The sequence below is a fragment of the Zosterops lateralis genome (assembly GCF_965231275.1).
Source record: "Zosterops lateralis genome assembly, chromosome: 2".
NCBI classification, from domain to species: domain Eukaryota; kingdom Metazoa; phylum Chordata; class Aves; order Passeriformes; family Zosteropidae; genus Zosterops; species Zosterops lateralis.
This window is the reverse complement of record NC_139763.1, coordinates 27,225,451-27,237,735: the sequence shown is the minus strand read 5'-3', so window position 1 is coordinate 27,237,735 and position 12,285 is coordinate 27,225,451. Positions and strand designations below refer to the sequence as shown.

The 12,285-nt window shown below is 44.5% G+C and overlaps 1 protein-coding gene across 1 annotated transcript in view; it reads left to right on the top strand.

Moving 5' to 3' along the window:
- Window positions 1-5,976: 5,976 nt before the first annotated feature.
- GAS6 (growth arrest specific 6) overlaps window positions 5,977-12,285 on the top strand; it is a gene marked incomplete at its 5' end in the record, with an annotated part of 40,009 nt that continues 33,700 nt past the window's right edge. Inside the window, 2 exons of the mRNA XM_083854479.1 lie at window positions 5,977-6,141; window positions 6,329-6,595. Of these exons, the coding sequence (XP_083710605.1) occupies window positions 5,977-6,141; window positions 6,329-6,595 (432 nt within the window). The remainder of the gene's footprint in view (window positions 6,142-6,328; window positions 6,596-12,285) is intronic.

Below are 12,285 nucleotides of genomic sequence, written 5' to 3'. Positions count from 1 at the left end.
CAGCATCATGCTGAGTGCCTGGAAATGTTCTTAGAAGGCTTGCATCTCATTTTTGTTAACTTACAAATTTCACTTCTCATCATCACAAATACGTTACAATTTTAATTTGTTTTGATTCGCTTTACAGCCAGGCATTAAATGAAGCTGATGTGTTCAAAATTCTGTTGTTTTTAGAAAGGAAAGTGCAGGCTGTGCAAAAAGCTCCAGCTCATCTGCGGCAGCGGCACATTAGTAGAAGGTCCAGATGGTTGTACCAAACAACTTTTCTAAGCAGCAGGGATTGCATTTGTACCATGAAAGGTTCCTGTCTTGCAGTCTGGGTTCAGTTTCTGCTAATGAGAAAAAGAAATCTTAATTTTTTAGTGTGGGAACCCATACTTTGTCTAATTAACTGAGGTCCACCTGGGCAAGCTACACATGCTGCTATTGGAGCTTTTTCATCTTTGGATGAAACAAAATTACAAATTCTCAGGTCTTCAAAATGATACTGCTTCAGTAAGAAATTTTTGTGTAATTTTTCCATACAATCAAGGGGTGTGTGTGTGTGTGTGTGTGTGTGTGTGAAGACAGTAGGATATTTGGGGTTCTGCTTTGTTAATGTAAATTACCTGTCAGGGGCATTCTAGAGTTATTTTTGGTCTGCTGACCACAGTAGTTACAGTTTTGAGATCTTCTTTGCTTTGTCATGTGTGGGTGAAAATCAAGATACCTTTAAACTCTACAAAATTCTAATGCAAAATGGCAACATAAGGAGACACTAGAGAAACATTTAGTGATGGTACAACAAGCGCTTAATCATCAAACAAGAAATCTATTACAACTGAATTTAATATCCTCAACTGGATAACAGACAAGGCAGGAGTGAGATAAAAGGAACTGGGCTTCCTCCACAGTGCAGTTAACTTCACAATCTAGTGCTTGGATCCCAGAAGTACAGAGGCTGTTTTAAAAATGGAGAGAAGCAAAGGTATTATTTTTAAAGGGAGTAAGAAGTAAAAAGCGGAGTCAATTATGGAAGATTCTCTTCTAGTTTCTCCTTCTTCTCCTCAACATCTTGTCATGGTAAATACAACAGCTCCATTGGTCTCCCCACCTGCAGGTGCTTAGTGATGACTCTGCACAGAAAACAGACCCTCTGGTCCTGCATCCCCACCTCAACCCTTCAATGTCCTGCAGACATATATAATAAACCAGGAGCTGTGATGTCCTGTAGGCTGTGGCAGGAGGTCTGGTGCTGTTGGCCAGTGCCATTTAGTCTGAGAGTTCACCCATGGATGGCAGTGGCACATTCTGCCCAGGCGTTTGCTTGTTGCCTTGCTTGCTGCAGAGGGAGTGCCACTGTCCAGATAAGCAATTTGGATTTGCTAGTGCCTAAAAGGCCATTTTCAGCCACCTTTTTAGCCTTTAATGAAAGGAAATCTCATTCACCTGGGACCAAGACAGGCACAGAGAGAACAAGATGACAGTTCTTCTTCAGATGTCCTTGAACCTGGAAGGTTTATTTCCTGGCATCAGCATGTGAATTATAGTTCACAACTAAGCAGCAAGTTCCAGATCTTAATGTGCTGAGTATATTTAGCATATGGCCAGCCTGTACTGCATTCAGGTCAAGGATCATGGAATCACCTCTCTTACTCTCAGAGGGATTTTCTGGTTAAGTATGCTGCCTTCCACAATCATTTAATTGCTTAAATATTCTGATGAAATCTCATATCCTTTTACTCCTCCCTACTCAGAGAATACAAGAAAAAATAGGAAAGATACCTTAGGAACACTTTCAAAGGAAAAATAACATGAAATGATTGCAGAATGAGCATGTGACACAGTTGTTTGCTCTAAAATCTGAGATACTTTGGCATTGTGAGACAACTCATAGGACATGTCCAACCAATTCTTCCTTGAGGTCAAAAAAGTACTTTACACAGAAGAGAGAGTCCTTCAGAAGTCAAGAACTGTGCACCTCATAGTGTCCATGGCTAGAGCACTGATAGAAGGAAGGAAGGGCAGGCTTGGGAATCCCATCCTCTTGTCCACAATGAATATACAGAATCATTGAATTGTTTAAGTTTGGAAAAAAACCTAAAATCATCAAATCCAACTGGTAACCCAGCACTTTCAGGTCCACCACTGAACCATGTCCCCAAGTGCCACATCCACACATTTTTTGAACTCTTCCAGGAGTGATGACTCCTCTATTTCCCTGGGTAGCCTGTGCCAATGCCTGACTGTTCTTACAGTGAATAAATTTTTCTCAATATCCAATCTAAGCTTCCCCTGGCACAACTAGAGGCCATTTCTTCTTGTCCTCTGTCTTGTTGGCTGGGTGAAAAGACTGACCTTTACCTCACTACAACCTCCTTTCAGGTAGTTGTGGTCATAGGCACCCCCTGAGCCTCCTTTACTCCAGGTTAAACAACCCCAGCCTCCTGAGCCACTCCTCATAAGACTTGTGCTCCAGACCCTTCACCTTCTTCTTCAGCTCTAAAGTTGTGAGGCCTATGTACTCTTTTCAGGACATTGTAATTTCATTCTGCAGTTTGGTGACTACAAATGTAATTAGTTGCAGGAACCTAAAGGAACTTTGCTCAGTTAAACCTTCTTCTGCTACACCACTGCAGCTTAGCTACATACTACACACTGGTTTCTTTTGGGACTAATTAAGGAAGAGAAACCAAAGGATATTCATTGGAATTTGGAGTAAGTTTCTCAAGGTCCGTTAACCAATGAATCACTTTAAGATTTTTGATCTTTAATGAACACCTTCTAGTTGTATTTTTAGTCACTTCTCTCAAAACTTGTTAAATTTGGCACATATTTCTGGTTAGTGTCTAAAAACCAGTGGAAACTAATCCTAGAGGTTCAGATTTATATTTGAAAACCTCTGTGTCTAGAGTACTCTAAAATTGAAAGAGAGTCTAAAATGGGACATGCTGAGAGTACAAGCAGCTCATATAACATTGTTTTAATATTTTCAGCATTATTTTTCTATCTTGTTTTTCATGTTCCCTAAGAGATTACTGAGATGGCTGAGACCAGATAACAACAACAAAAAATCCGTGAATTCTGAAGAAAATTAAACTGTTGCTTTATTCAACTCATTGCTTAAATCTGCCTTAAATGCTACCATGCCAGAAGAATGGAAGGTGGAAAATACAGCTATTGAAAAGGCTTCTGAGCTCACCAAAATCAGTGTTTGATGTCTGTGCCAAGCAACTTACTGGAAAACATAATAACGAATAGAACTGGTGAACTGAATGATATGTTGGAGAAGAATCAGCATTGCATACCAAGAAGGATGTCTTGTTTTGCAAACCCATTTGAGATTCAAGGAGTGATATTTATTTAGATAAGGATAGTTCTGATATATTAGATACTTGGATTTTAAAAAACTTTTGAGCTGGTCTTTTACCATATGTTCTCAAAGTGCGATCATATGGGATAAACAGAAAAGGATTTAATAAATCTGAAAGAAAGAAAACTCAGATTACACAATATAATGCAGTTTCCAGAACCCACAAAAATCTCTGCTGTTCAACATCTTCAGAAATTTTATTGAGAAGCTTAATGCCATGAGGTCAGTTGGCAGATAATACAGAATTCATCTGAACAGACAAATCTTTAACTGGTAATCAAGAATATCAGAAGACTTTTAGAAAAAAACCCCAACTTTTATCTTGAATGAGTGAGTTGAATTGACTTACTGAGAGGTGACATCAGTGACAAAAGTATACCAAGATTGTACATCTGGGGATAAGGTGGAAGCACAGAGGGGAGGCAGAGTGGGACAACCTGTTTTGGTAGCAAGAAGCTGTTCAGTTGGCTTGGCTGTATCACTTGATAACACTCTTAACATGACAGGGTAATAAATGACAGGTGAAATTTAATATACAGACACACAAAGTGACACACCCATGAAAGACAACCCTCACCTTCTGTATTCACTGGTAAATCAGCACTCAGGACAGTGTTTTCCACTCAGGAAAGAGATCTCAGACCTACCTCTTGTTCATGGCTCTTTGGAAAGAACAGGTTAAAAAGTGATCCATGGAATGTTTGAAAATAGTAAGAAGAAAACAGAAGTAAGAAACAAGCAGGACACTGTTACTATAAAATAATATCTTGACTGTTGCATGTAGTTTTGTCCACATTGTCTGAAAAGAAGTATAAATAAAAAAAATACAAGGCAGGATGAAAAATGGGGAATGGTTTCTGTTGGAGGGGCTCAGGCTGCAATCCCAGAGCAGACTACGGATTTACTGCTGCAATCCCACTCCACACTTCTTCATGCTGTCACTGAGCTCTTTCAGCACAGTAACCTGCCTGAAAACACACACACACTAAAAAAAAGGAAGTTTCCTGCCAGGTGACTGAGCTGAAATGCCACAGCCACATCTGTGGACGTGGGCTGGGGGACACACAACAGAGGGAGGAGAGTGGCAGCCAGTCCTAGGAAACCTCTGCCTTCAGCTGCAGCTTCAGAAACCATTTTGGCCAGCTTTGCTGATGAAATTAGGCCCAATCTCCTTTGCCTGCAGCTACTCACTGTCACCTCTGAAAGCCTCTCCCTTTTGGTGTTTGTGCAGCTGTTCAGCAACTCAGTGGGGGAACTGATCTGAAACAAAATTAATTATTTTTGTTGGATTATTCTGATTGAGTTTGCAGCATGTTAGCACAAGAAACAGATATGGCCAAAGGACAGGAAAAAGCAACAGGGACTGGAAGGACTGCTCCTTTGAGCAATGCCAGCTCAAAGGGGTTTGGAAACAAGTAAGAGACCAAAGCTCTGTAGTTCAGGAAAAGGGGTGGTTCTGAAATAATATGAGAGAGGTCTATAAACTCGAATGGTAAAAACAAATAGTAGTACATTTGTGGCTGTTAGGGTTGCACTGGATACTGTTTTCACCTGAGAGTTTTTCCTCTGCATTTCAAGAGCGGAAAATAGAAAGAAAAGGCCACTCAATGGTGGTTTATATGTTTTTATATCTCTTACCTGTATCTCTCTATTCTTGGCTATTGTCAGACAGAAGATACCAGCCTAGGGATAGTTGCTTTGAATGGGGCTGGCTCTTCTGTTTTCACCTACTTTACTTCAACTATATGTGATATGAATACATTTGTTATATTATATTTGCAGTAATTCATGTGGAGACACAGAGTCCATATTAGATATACCTAAATAACAAAGTTAAACTAGACAAGATCTTTTTCTGAAACAAATTATGCCACTTAAGTTTTCCTGAACAGTGTATAGCTGTGTTTACTGGAGCAATCTGTCACATCGACCCTCGGACAGAGCAGTACAGATGAAAGGGATGGCTTTAAAGCAGTGGCAGTAGACAGCCCAAGTGCAGCTCTGAGCTCTGAGCCTACAGCTCTAGGTTACAGCTCACCGAGCTAACCACTGGCTTTCCCACAGTGGACGTGTCCTGTGTAACCACCGATGGACAAGGGACAGTAAAGCACGGCTCGCAACGTAGTGGTAATAAACGACATTCATCTCTTTCCTGCGGAGTTCATTCTCAAATACTGGAACAAACCGAAAATTAATTTCTGACGGAAACCTCTGCTGGTGTGCGGGAGAACCCAAGTTTCTAATTTATGGCAGGACTGGGTTGGGTTTGGTGCCAGCTTCTCCCTTCCCGGCGATGAGCCCCGGAGCTATTAAAGCGATGTGCCAGGCGGTGAGGGCGCAGTCTCCCCGCGTCCCGCCGGCCGCCCCTCGGCCCGAGCGCCGCTCGCCGCTCCCGGGCAGGTACGCGGGGCCGGGCCGGGCGAGGTGTGTCCCTGCGCGGCTCGGCGGTGCCGTGCGAGGATTGGGCAGGGCGGGCGAGCGGCTCCCCGGCTCCCCCGCCGGGCTCCGCCGCCGCGTTCCCGCAGTCGGAGCGCGCTCCCCGCCCGCGCCGCTCCCGCTCCCGCCGCTCCCGCCGCTCCGCCAGCGCCCGCCCCGGCCCCGGCCCCGGCCGCCGCCGCATCGCGATGCCGCATCCCGCGGCGCCCCTCGGGGCTGCCCTGCTGCTGGTCCTGCTGGCGGCGGACTCCTGGCAGAGTGAGTACCGCGGCGGGCTCGTCCCTCCGCACACGCCGCCGAGCATCCCCCGCCGCCCCGCGGGTGTGCGGGTGCGGGCCGTGCCGCCGGGCGGGGTGGGCTGCGGGGGATGCGCGGCTCCGCCACTGCGGGGAGGGCGGCGGCGGGGTCGGGGGATGCGGCTGAGGGGCCGCGCTGAGGCCGCGGCGACCCACGGGCGGCGCCCGAGCAGGAGAGCGCTCGGTGCCCCCGGAGGGGCTGTCTGGGGTGAGGGGTGGGGGTCGGGGGATCCGGGGCGACCAGGCGGGCTCAGCTGTTCACCGCTGCCTGTCCTTCCCCCTGCTCTCTCCTCTCCTCCTGCTCGTCCTGCTGTGGCCTCTCCCGCCGTCCCGGCGCTGCCCAGCCGTGCTGCTGCGCGCCCCGGAGGCCGCCCAGTTCCTGCGGCAGAGGCAGCGGCGGGCGTACCAGATCTTCGAGGAGACCAAGCAAGGGCACCTGGAGAGGGAGTGCGTGGAGGAGCACTGCAGCAAGGAGGAGGCCCGGGAGGTGTTTGAGAATGACCCAGAGACGGTAAGGACGCCCAGCCGCCGCGGAGATCTGGGGGTTTGTCCCACCCTCTGTGCGCGGCTGGATGCCAGCTACCGGCACGGCTGGGAAAGGCATCGGGAGGAGGAGGAGGACCCAGGGCCATCGGGTGAAGGGCTGGAGACACACGAGTGCTCAGCCTGCGCAAGGGCAGGGTCAGGGCTGTCCAGCCAGGAGCGCCTCCTGAGCGTGGTCTGGGTGAGCAGCCGAGCCTGGCAGCGGCTGGCCTGGCAGGACTGTCACTGCAGGGTGGAAGGGTCCTGTTCGGCCATGGTCTAAATCCACGGAGCAAGACCAGTGCAACATAATGATACAGCTTTGTCTGGATACCTTATCACCCCTGCTCTTCCCTCCAGCTTCCCATCCCAGCTGTGTGTAAAATCCCCTTAGTGCTGCAGCATATGTCACAACTGGGGCTTCTCAGAAGAATGTCCTAACTGTGTCTTAAATCCATGGCGGCCAATTCACCTTGATCAGCATCTTAGAATCAGTAGGTTTGGGACCTGTCACTACAACAGCAGGCAAGCACAAATATGGTGGAATGTGGTAATGCTGCACTTCTAACACTGTGGATTCACACAGTTAGTCTGCAAACCACACATGGAGCTGTCTTTTCCAGTCCTATCAAGACTGACTTTCACTTCAATCTTCTCACTTTGAGCAGTGTGCGGATGCTTTATTAAGCTTGGCTTACTCCTCCAGTCACTTTACACCTCCTCTCAACACTGTTTTGGATAGGCTGCTCTCATTGCAAAGACTATCTGGCATTGATTTAGCAGTGGGAAGTGGATTTTCTTGGTGTTCAAACTGAAGCTCAGTTCTGCACAGCATGTTCCTGTTAATGGTATGATGCTCTAGGGAGAAGATAGGACAGAGAGAGAGAGAGCGAGCACGTGTGTGTATACAGAAACACAAACCACGGGCAAGGGAGGGACTCAGCAGAGATGTTTTATGCTTCAGTAAGGCAAGTCTTGACATGTGTGCCTCATTAGCAGCCTCAGCGCTGGATAGACAGTGCAGTAGCTTGCTGTCACAAGGCAGTAGGAAGTACAGCAAAGGCAAAGTGATAGATTTTTGACAGTCTTTATTTTCAAGATTAATATGGAACACTTGCCCAGGCAGTGTTTAATGTACACCTTTTATATGTATGTGTAGTCACATCTGCATGTAGCAGTGTTTGCCTCTGTTCTGCAAAAACTGAGCTACCTCAGAATGTGGATAACTGTAATGGGGTGAGAGTGGCTGGCACTACTTCCATATTTGTGTTGAGTAATATAACTTTAAAGTCAATGTAAATATTCATCATATAGCAGTGAATACAGGGAAGACTATGAGTGGGATTTTGTAGCTTTCTGGAATAAAGGTGATCTAAGGTCACTACTTTTGCTAACTGGCTGCTGGCCAAGAAAGCAGCCAAAGGCAATGCATTGATAAATCAGTTTAAGGGTAGAATAGTGTGCAAGTATGTCAGGAGTATTTTTAACTGAGTATTTGGAACTGATTTTCTAAATTGTAAAGAATACACAGTTCTCCTGCTGAAATGACAATAGTGAAATAATTTTGGTTTAAAGTCTTTTTACGTATAAATTCTTTAAGATACCATCATATTTTCAGTGTGTTTTGTAGGACAATGCTGGATTTCTGTCATTGCAAGTGATTTTGATTTTTTGGTGCATTTCCTTTGCTATTGCTGCTAGGTTTCACTCCATCCTGAAAACCTGAAGAAAGGTTAGATGAGCTTCTAGTATCTGTGCCCCCTAATATGTCCTTCTACACCAGGATATTTAGATCTGCAGTGACATAAGATCCTACCTTTTCTGAGACACAAACCTCCCAAGAGCTTTGAAGTTGCTTGTTAAGTGCAGTATGTCCTACTCCTTGCACTACTTTGCTTCAATTGACTGAGAAGCAAGTGGGCTGTAATATATCAGGGGGATTTATGGCTCTTCCCATCCCTTTTGCAATCAGTATGTGATATGAAAGCAGCAGCTGCTGTTCAGTAGCAGCTTTCTAATGCATGATGGCAGAGGTCATGTATGAGGGCTGTTGTTACTCTGTGCTGGATGACTTCACTGTTTTGTAAGGCATAGATGACTCCTCCTCCAGCAGTACCTGTGGATTTCATGGACAGAGCATTAATTCACCATGGAGGTGTATTTTAAATGGTAGGGAGTTGTGCTGTCATTTCAGATACTGTTGTACATCCAGTCCTAGTGACTGACAGAAGAAGCAAGCTAGTTGAGACAGACCTGACTAGGAAAGCCAAAAACTGTTGTAAACGACACCAAACTTTTTGAAGAATTACAGTAACTTCTTCAGTGTATTGCCAGGCTGCAGCTGATCCATGCTGGTAAAGTGAGCTTTTATTGACCAGGGAAGTGTACGGATTGCTGTTGACAGAGGATGATTTCTTGTAGTTTTGGAAGGCTGAAATTTCTGCATGTGCTTGCTGAACCTGGTCACAGGAATTAACTGCTTAGGTTGTAGCAGAAGCAGCTACAGCACTTTTTGCCCTGTGCTGAGCTCTGTGAGGCTATGCAGGCAAGCCACGATGAACACAGTGGTGCAATCTGTCCTGTTGCATCTCCCAGGTTTTATGCTTTAAAGCACCAGATGAGCATCTGTGTAGGCATTTGGCTGTTTACTGTCCCACAGGAGCAATGGTCTTGCAGCCTTGACAACTGAAAGTTTCAGATTAGTTAATCAATCTTGATGCTTCTCAGTTCAGTCTCAAGAAAGGCTTGTGATATCAGACCAAAAGTGTTGTCCCTCTTCCCTTTTCCTCTTCATTAGATGCTGATGAAATATATGAGTCTTCCTTACCCACCTTGCCATTCTTGACTATCCTGTGGTTGTGTGAGGAGAAATTCAAGGCCTAATTTTGAGACCTATGACCTAAAGATGTGATAGGAAATTGCATTAACTGATTCAATAAAACAAATCCAGAATTTGAGGTAAGATGAAGCAAGGCTGTAACATAGCTCATGTGATGCTTTCCAGGTAAAACCATGTCTTTATGCAGCCAATTGTAACATCTAGCCAAGAATTTTACAAAAAGTACCTATTTCCTGGACAGACCAGTAAGTGAAATGAAGTGTCACATACCTCTACCAGAGCACCTTTTTTCTGTGCCTTCCATTGTTTCAGTGATCAGCTTTCCAAAGCAACATCTGCAGGCAGTCAGCAGAAGATGCACATTCTCTGAAACCTGAATGTGGATTTTGCCACATGTGCGATTACTTACACCAACTGCTAAGAATAGTCTATGAGGCCGGGCCCAAGGGCCATTCATGTGCAGGGCAGTGCAGCTTTTGTCTTTTATGTTACGGAAAATATAAATATCAGCTCACTCAGACTAGAGGAAGGAAGATCAATTGAAACATTTTTAGATTTGTTTTTTTTTAAGAGGCAGAACAAAACTCTGTGCCACTTGTATGACTATACATGGTAAAAGCAAGTAGTTGGGATTAATGAGTCTTACAGCCTACCTTTTTCATGAAGCTGATTATAGCATCCTTAAACGTTACTGCAGAATTCTGGGACCGTTCCTGTTTTGTAATTTCATTTATGCTACAGGTGCCAAACAGAAAAATTTAAAGATAATATGGTGGTAAAAAGAAGAAGGATGGAAAACATCTTGATGAGAGGTATGCAGACTGTTTCTAAATGTGATCTATTCAAAATATATGCTAGATGTGATAGATGGGATGAAGTTGCAAAATATCTTGGATAGAGAGATAAGAATGTTATCTTATTTAAGATGTTGACAAGGCCTTATAAGAGCAGCACTGCAGAAAAATTTGACCTTGGTATGCGGTCAAGGTATTACAGCTTGTTAAGTGACTGATAAACTACTCTGGAATTTGGTTGACTTGTTCTAAAAATCTGGTCATCCAAGCATGTAAAACAAAGGGCAGAAAGGAGTGTAGATCTTGATCTTCTCAGAAACATTGTATTTCACTGAAGAAAAAAAGTGTCCTTGTGCAAGGAGTTTCTCTGTTTTGAAAGGCTCAGCACAGGGAAGATGTTTGAATGCAGCCTCTTATCCTTTGGTACCATAGTACAGCATCTGTCCCTGCACATCTTGCTTGCTGTTGTTACTGCTGAGGAATTACTGCTCTTCTTCCAGCTCACCATTGAAATGACCATCCTGAATGCATTGAAAACTGTTAGGCACACCAGAAACACTGATGTAGGTCAGCCTGGCCACCTGTGTTTACTGTTTATGGATTTGGCCCTCAGTAGAGCACTGAGGAAAGCCAGCTGGTTTCCATGTGCGTGCAGGATGGACATCTGATTCATAGGCAGACACATGAAAATTCTGGTTTTTTTGAGGGACTTGCATCCAAAATGTGATTAAAATCCATGGCTTGTCAGATACACAAAACACCGGCAGAGAATCACAGCGTAACTTGGGACTGGAGAGGAATCTACTCCACTCTCCCACTCATGGCAAGGGCAACAGTGACACCAGATCAAGTTCTTGGGGGCTTTTAGCAATCTTGTCATGAAAATTACTGATCCTAACAAAACATCCAGCAATGTCAGCATTTTCTGCTAGGCTGGGTTTATTGAGAGGCTGAAATGCAGATGAAGCAATGTATAGGGTGTGATAAGGGTCAGTTTGGTCAGTTTTCAGCATGCTGGTGGCTCACTTGGTTTTATTTTTTATGTGTTCCATAACACAACATGGTCTTGCTAACACAGATGAGCTTCATCCATGGACTAGGGTCATCCAAACTTCATTCTGATCTTTTAGAAGGCATGCTTGTCAGGCAGTGTTTAGATGTTATTTCTAAGAATAACATGGTAGATACACACTTGTAAATATTAATCAGGAAAGTATGAAGGCATGTAGAGGGAGGAGACGAGTTACTGGGAGAGTAAAGCAGTGTAAAATTTCTTTAAGTAATTTAGTGAATGTTGTGTAGTCTAGACATGAAAAATACTGATATCATCTTTAGATACAGATGTCATCATCCCTGTATAGAATATTCCTTTCTAGATCCGGGCAAGAATCTGGTTTTATTTGTTGTGACAGTTCTTCTCAATATACTGATTTGTTTTGACATTTTGGCAGAGCATGGAGAAAGGGCTAGATCTATAGCTGGTGTAAATTTCTTAATCTCTTCCTGTTGGTGCAGAGGGAGAGAAAGAGTTATTGGAAAACTCTGTGCTGATGTTTTAATCTGCTTGGACTCAGTACATGGAAGAACGGATTCCCCAGCACAGTGGTACCTGCTTTATAGCTTTGAGAAAGAAAATACAGGGATATTTAGACTTTTGTCCAGGAATGGGTTGAAGGAGAGAAAAAGGAAGTAAAAATCTGAGTGCCCAGGTATATGCCACAGTGGCATTCCAGCCTGCTGGGATGAGATCTGGGTGTCTACCAGGTGTTCTCCCTTCCCTTTCTTTCCTTCTCCCTGTAGTTTGGTATAAAAGACAAAGGAGGTTTGTACCAAAATCCAGTGGGTCTAACTGATCTGCAAGGCAAAAGATTGGGCCTGTGGATCAGGATGCACCCATCTACTTTGCAGTACAGACACAGCATTTGTTGGCAGTGGTGGTGTTCAGTAGCAGGAGGGTGACAAAAATACTCCTGCCTGCCTTAAGAGGCAGGTTATGCATTTATTGGCTAAATGCTGCTCTATCAAGAGTTATTGAGAAGGGTGAGC